Here is a 6,386-nt window from a genome sequence, read left to right as displayed (position 1 = left end):
CCTGGCTGTAACACTGTCCAAAAACAGGGGGAAGGAAGGTTCCTTGTTAGTAACACGCTGACTGTCTTTCTAAAATGAGATCATCTTGCAATTTGCCATCTTTGCCATTAGGACTCAGGTGATTATCCTAATTAATGTCTGTCTAATTAAATTACTGTCAGCAGTTAACCAATAGCAAGAACCGTTTCATTAGCTGTGCAACCGGGAAGATCAAAAGTGACTCCTTCGTTACGACTGCAAAGTGTCAATTGGCCAATCGCTTTTGGGGGAAAAAAACTAGTACAAGCCTTTGTGAGAGTGCTTAAAGAATTGCTTTCAAGTGGGTTGGTTTTTTGCATCTGCTGTTGAGAGTTTCTATCGGGTGAAGTGCGTGCTTATTAAGCTATGCAGTTGGAGCACTGCTTATCTTCATCTATAATGCTCTCTAAGAAATTTCTGAATGTGAACAGCACTTATCCCAATAGTGAGCTTGCTTTGCATGATCCCATCATCTCGGCCAGTGACAACCTCGAAAGAAGTTCACCTCTGAAAAAAATTACCAGGGGGATGACGAATCAATCAGAGGCAGACAATTTTCCTGACTCTAAGGACGCGTCGGGGGACGTCCAGAGAAGCAAGCTCTCTCCTGTTTTGGACGGGGTCTCTGAAATTCGTCATAATTTCGATGGATCAGCGGCAGACAGATATCTCCTGTCACAATCGAGCCAACCACAGCAACCGACTGCTGCTCCCAGTGCTATGTTTCCTTACACTGGCCAGCATGGACCAACACATCCTGCTTTTTCCATTAGCAGTCCGAGCAGGTATATGGCTCACCATCCTGTGATCACAAATGGAGCCTACAATAGCATTCTGTCCAATTCTTCTCCCCAAGGCTATCCGACCACTGGTTACCCTTACCCTCAACAGTATGGACACAGCTACCAGGGAGGACCTTTCTATCAATTCTCTTCTGGTCAGCCAGGACTGGTTCCCGGCAAAGCCCAGGTGTACTTATGTAATAGGCCGCTGTGGCTTAAATTCCACAGGCATCAAACGGAAATGATTATCACTAAACAAGGCAGGTAAGTAGACCTTTTTCGTTTTTCAAGCCACGTATTTTCACCATTCTAGGTAAGACGGAAGGGCAAACGCTTACTAACTGCGAAGTGCCTAGAGTTAAATCAAAAGAGCAATTATTTAGGAGACATAACACCACGTCCATTTCTTTACGATGGTAGAAATGGCAAATCCAGTTTCGACCGAGTTTCTAAAGGTCGGATATCTTTGACTGGAGTGAGAAATTGTGATAAATTTGTGTGGTGTACAAATTATCTTAAAAGTCTAAGCGAAAGGGTCGTCCAGTTTCTAAAATTCGTGCTATTCAAATAGTTAAATGTACCTGTTCCATAGAACAATGCAACTTTACAATGGAACTTGTATTTGCAGCATCGTTAGGACAGGGATTTTATTCTGGCATCTCCACTTAACTTAAAAGCATATGAAAGTATTAAGTAAACATTTTAAGAAACTGGACTACATACAAATGTAGTTAGTGAATTGATAGTACATATACTGACACAAACCAGCCTAAACACACCGTATTTTAATGTATCTGATGTTATTTCTCGTGAATAAATCTCGATCCTTCTGTTTCAGGCGGATGTTTCCATTTTTGAGTTTTAATATCTCTGGTCTGGACCCGACTGCACATTACAACATCTTTGTTGACATAATTCTGGCCGATCCCAATCACTGGCGATTCCAGGGAGGGAAATGGGTTCCTTGTGGGAAAGCGGATACCAATGTACAAGGCAAGTTTTTTCAGCAATCTGTCCTCCTTTAGTTTAGTGATTGGGACTATTTAATTGTTGAATCACAATTATTTCGGTAAGTGCTTCAGAGTTGTCCTGTTTTCCTCAATTATCTTAAACACCAAACCTGCTGCGTTTTACGCGTTTACTGATTTGCGATGTAGCGTCCCAGATTAGAGGAGACCGTCTATTAATGGATTGTATCTCTATCTCTATCTCGTGGATGTCTTCTATAGGCAACAGGATCTACATGCACCCAGATTCGCCAAACACGGGTGCTCACTGGATGAGACAAGAAATTTCCTTTGGAAAATTAAAACTAACTAATAACAAGGGAGCATCAAACAACAACGGTCAGGTAATGGACATTTTGATGATATTCCGATTTTTTAATGTGCGTGTATTTGATGAACTCCAGTGATAAGTCAAGATTTTAAAGATTAAAAAAAATACAGAATCAATTAACCGGTGAGTTTAGAGTCCTGTGTACGCGAGTGCTTGTTCTGACGAGATGTTGTATGACAGCTTAATAGCTAAAATGTATGGAAAGTAACTGAGTTTACTTAGCTGGCTGTGGGTTTAAAAGACAGAAAAATAAAACATTTCCATGTTGTTTTCCCGACAGATGGTGGTTCTACAGTCTCTACATAAATACCAGCCTCGGCTACATGTAGTTGAAGTGAATGAGGAGGGAGCTGAGGATTCGAATCAACCCGGCAGGGTTCAGACCTTCACCTTCCCAGAGACTCAGTTCATTGCCGTTACAGCATATCAGAATACAGATGTAAGGAGTTAACTGGAAATGCAAAGTATAGGATCTAACTGTTCAGTTCTTTGTCTCAATGGTGGTATACAATTCTTACATTTTTCACTGGAACATTTTAATGAGACCTCCTCCCTTTTTAATACATATTTAAAAACCTATCAAAAGGCATCGAACACTGAACTACATTTAATACTGTGTAGCGTCAAATGTTACATGGAATTCTCGAAGTATTACTTAAAAAAAGACAGTTCCTTGAAATCTGATTTCTGCGAAGTTTTACATTTCTGATCATTTATACATTTCTGATCATTTATAAAATAGATAGCTCATAAATACTACATTGTCACAGTTTGAGTTATGGGATAAAATCCGGCTCGGAACAAAGGCTGTACTTACTACAACCTTGGTAGCCCTACTACTGCACTGTATGCCACAAATTTAACTTTCTTTTCTATAGGAGTGACTTTCGACGCGATTTATATGAATATTTTACGAAGCTGTCTGCATATAGTTTGGTTCGTAAGAAACCGGAGTGACTGCTTGAAACACATTGTGAAACATTTCTCTATTGAAATCAGAGGTTTATTTTTTTTTTCAAACAGATCACACAGTTGAAAATAGACCACAACCCATTTGCCAAAGGATTTAGAGATAACTATGATACGTAAGTCTGTGCTTTTTAAAAACTTGTAAGAAAGCTACTGAATGGACGGAGTGGCGTTCTGTTCACACCTACGTTTTTAAATGCTGTGATTTTTTAAATTGGACACGAGTTCTCCAGCTTATTTATCAAGGTGTTTGTTCTAAACCTGGGCTCTTTTAAATGGGTCACCAATTAAAATGACAGCAGTTGATTTTGATGTACTGATCTTTTATTTCTTGTTTATGCAAAAATACCGGTTTATTAATGTTAGGCATGTCTGAGTTGCAGTTGTAAAAAGGCAGATATTACAATTTATTTTGCATTTATTGCGTGGTTTCCTTGAAGATACTGAGCCAATACTATCTAGTATAGGAATGCGTAAGGGATAACTCGCATCTTATCTCTCATAGTGCCTGGGGAGTCTTCCAGGTGACCAAACAAACTGGACGCGGAGTTGTGATTTTTTTCAAACTGTGTTTACATGTTTACGGTTGTGTGGTTGTGTTAACTTTTAGCCTGGTCTTGGACGGAAAATCCAGTGCGAATCAGTAGATCTATTTTGCTGGAAGGAAAGTTACTGCGATGGTGATGAGTTGGGTTTTGATGCAACGCCTGCGGACGACTCACTGCAGTCTCCCCATTTCTTTTCTCTTTTTAGGATCTACACGGGCTGCGAGGTTGACCGGCTGACCCCGTCCCCGAGTGACTCCCCCCGCTCTCAGATCGTGCCAGGCACCCGCTACGCGGTCACCCAGTCCTTCCTGCAGGAGCAGTTCGTCAACAACTACGCCAAGGCCCGTTTCCACCACGGCGGCGGCGGCGGCGGGCCGGGAAGCGGCCCCGGGGGCGGCGAGCGGAGCGTCCCCCACAGCAACGGGCTGCTGTCCCCGCAGCAGGCCGAGGAGCCGGCCGCGCCATCCCCTCAGCGCTGGTTCGTCACCCCGCTGCAGCAGCCCGCCAACAACCGCCTCGACTTCTCGGCCTACGACGCCGACTTCGCCGGCAACGCCATCCTGTCGTACGGGGTGGGGGTGAAGGCGCTGCCGCTGCAGGCCGGCACCCGGCCCCTCGGCTACTACCCCGACCCATCGGGCTGGGGGGCTCGCAGCCCGCAGTACTCGTGCAAATCGAGCTCGGTGCTACCGTGGGCCCGCGGTGCCCCCACCAACTCGTACCTGGAAGAGGCGGCGGCGGCGGCTGCGGCAGCGGCCGAGGGGTTGGGCCCAGGCCCGGAGCGCTCGCCGTTGGCGGCCGCCGCCGAGGACGCTAAAGCCAAGGAGCTGGCTGAATCGGCCTGGATCGAGACGCCGTCTTCCATCAAGTCCATCGACTCAGGGGACTCGGGCATCTACGAACAGGCCAAGAGGAGGCGCATCTCGGCCGACGCGCCGCCGCAGCCTGGCGCGGCCCCCGAGAGCCCGGCTCCCCTCAAGAGCGAGGCGCTGACCCCGAGAGACTGTGAGAAAAACTGCGCCAAGGAGTTGGCCTTCTACGGCTTTTACTCTCACACCTAACGGCCGGCCGGCCCCTGCCTCCGGGCCTCCGGGCCCGCGGGCGAACAGCAGCCGCTCAGCGTTTCCATGGACGGCCTCCCCGGACAGTGCCAAAACCCCAAACCTGCTCCCGGCTCTTTGAGCAGCAAACGCCGGCTGCCCGACCCCAGAGGTCCGTTTGCTGCACAAAGATATCCCCGCCCTCCTCCCTTTCTCTGGTTGTGGTGATGCCTGTGATCATTGGTAATCCCGGGCTCGGATGCACAGGCCGGTATTTTGTAAACCTTGTCAGTGTTTTAATGTGATCAATCATTATAAAACAGTAACGTTTAAACGCCGTGGGTTCATCTGTACAGACATCTTCCTCCCCCACCCCCCTTGTGTATTTCAATTGAAATTTGGGTATGTAAATCGTGTCTGTACAGGAGACTTCTTATATTCAATTCCTATTTGGCCAGCTTTTATAGTTGGACTAAACCAGTTCTATCTAATCACATGTACAGATTATTTTAAACGGTAGATCAGTGACATTTTGGGGTTATTTGCCCTCGGATGGCTCGGGTTATAGAGTAAGCATTCGTTTTGTAGAAACGTAGACTTTTAGCAGAGTTTAATTCCCGAAGTTGCTGCCACATTGTTCAAGTGACAGAGATCCTCTAAGAGAAGTATATTATGGTCTGTTTGCAATAGGGACAGGGGGAAGGGGGCTATGACGCGTTTCAGGGTTGCTATGTAAATTTTGTCTATTCTGTAAAGATATTATCGTGCGTGTATATGGATATACTTTCATTCCGTTCCAATCTGTGAAGTGACTGTCACAGATTCTTGTTTGTTTTTTTGCCAGTTTGTATACATTCATGTGTAAAATGAAATAATAAAAAGTATGGAATCTTTGTGTAGCCTTGTAACTATTTTATTCCCTCCTACAATTTATCATTGTTGCGGTGAGTTCGAAGTTAGCGTAACAATGTTTGCAGAATCTCAAATGTAGCTTTGATGAGCGGTTGTGATAGTTTTTAGATCAAATGTTATTAAATACAATTGGGTAGGAGTGGATTTTCTATGCTTCCGAATGAAAATACATTCCTTTGTTTAACTTATGGAAGTTAAAATACAAATTTTAATAAATAAAAGCATTTACGCGCTGCCATGTGATTTACAATTATGGGAATTTACTATATTGCACAAGATTATTTTACTGTCTTTTTTTAAACCCACAAGATTACGAGATACATTTGTACCCCAAATTTCACCTTGTTATAATTAAACGGTGTGTGTACATTATCGTTTTACACGCAGAATATTTTTTTACGTGGCACAAATACTGTGCCATTTTGTGATGCTCATATTCGTGATTAGTTGAAGGTGTAAGTTGCGTTTTTTTAAAAACGAATGTTAATGTTTCCACCCTTCTTGGGACTATATTCAACGATTCACCAGTTGATTTGCTTGTCGGATCTATTTAGTGCCCCGATCTGCTATTTCCGCGTCTGAATTATTTTACTTTCACTATCCGAGCTCAAATACATTTAAATTAACAATAATTCCTATAAAATGTGTATCAAAAATTATTCGTTAAATTCCTATTAATTACGCGTTTCCGACAGCCTCTTTATATATTTAATCCCGTGAGGACTGCGGTAATCTATCGTGTTCAAAATTGGATTTAAATTAACTGCTAATTCTTACGA

At 43.8% G+C, this 6,386-nt stretch overlaps 1 protein-coding gene across 1 annotated transcript; it reads left to right on the top strand.

Moving 5' to 3' along the window:
- The first annotated feature begins 384 nt into the window (after window positions 1-384).
- Window positions 385-5,588, top strand: tbr1b (T-box brain transcription factor 1b). Its single transcript, XM_070875539.1, has 6 exons — window positions 385-1,064; window positions 1,639-1,793; window positions 2,030-2,151; window positions 2,419-2,577; window positions 3,162-3,223; window positions 3,861-5,588. The coding sequence occupies exons 1-6, from the start codon at window positions 385-387 to the stop codon at window positions 4,714-4,716; spliced, it is 2,034 nt and encodes a 677-aa protein (XP_070731640.1). The 3' UTR covers window positions 4,717-5,588.
- Window positions 5,589-6,386: the final 798 nt, after the last annotated feature.

The sequence above is a fragment of the Pristiophorus japonicus genome, chromosome 3 (assembly GCF_044704955.1).
Source record: "Pristiophorus japonicus isolate sPriJap1 chromosome 3, sPriJap1.hap1, whole genome shotgun sequence".
Classification (NCBI taxonomy): domain Eukaryota; kingdom Metazoa; phylum Chordata; class Chondrichthyes; family Pristiophoridae; genus Pristiophorus; species Pristiophorus japonicus.
Note: the sequence above shows the minus strand (reverse complement) of the source record. Positions and strands in the feature narration are given on the sequence as shown.

What these genes read in the sequence shown, in the direction of transcription:
- tbr1b (XM_070875539.1), top strand. Translation starts at nt 385, where the DNA reads ATGCAGTTGGAGCACTGCTTATCTTCATCTATAATGCTCTCTAAGAAA. An exon ending in ATTATCACTAAACAAGGCAG is followed by an intron (nt 1,065 to 1,638) that starts GTAAGTAGACCT and finishes CTTCTGTTTCAG; the next exon opens with GCGGATGTTTCCATTTTTGA. An exon ending in TTTAGAGATAACTATGATAC is followed by an intron (nt 3,224 to 3,860) that starts GTAAGTCTGTGC and finishes TTCTCTTTTTAG; the next exon opens with GATCTACACGGGCTGCGAGG.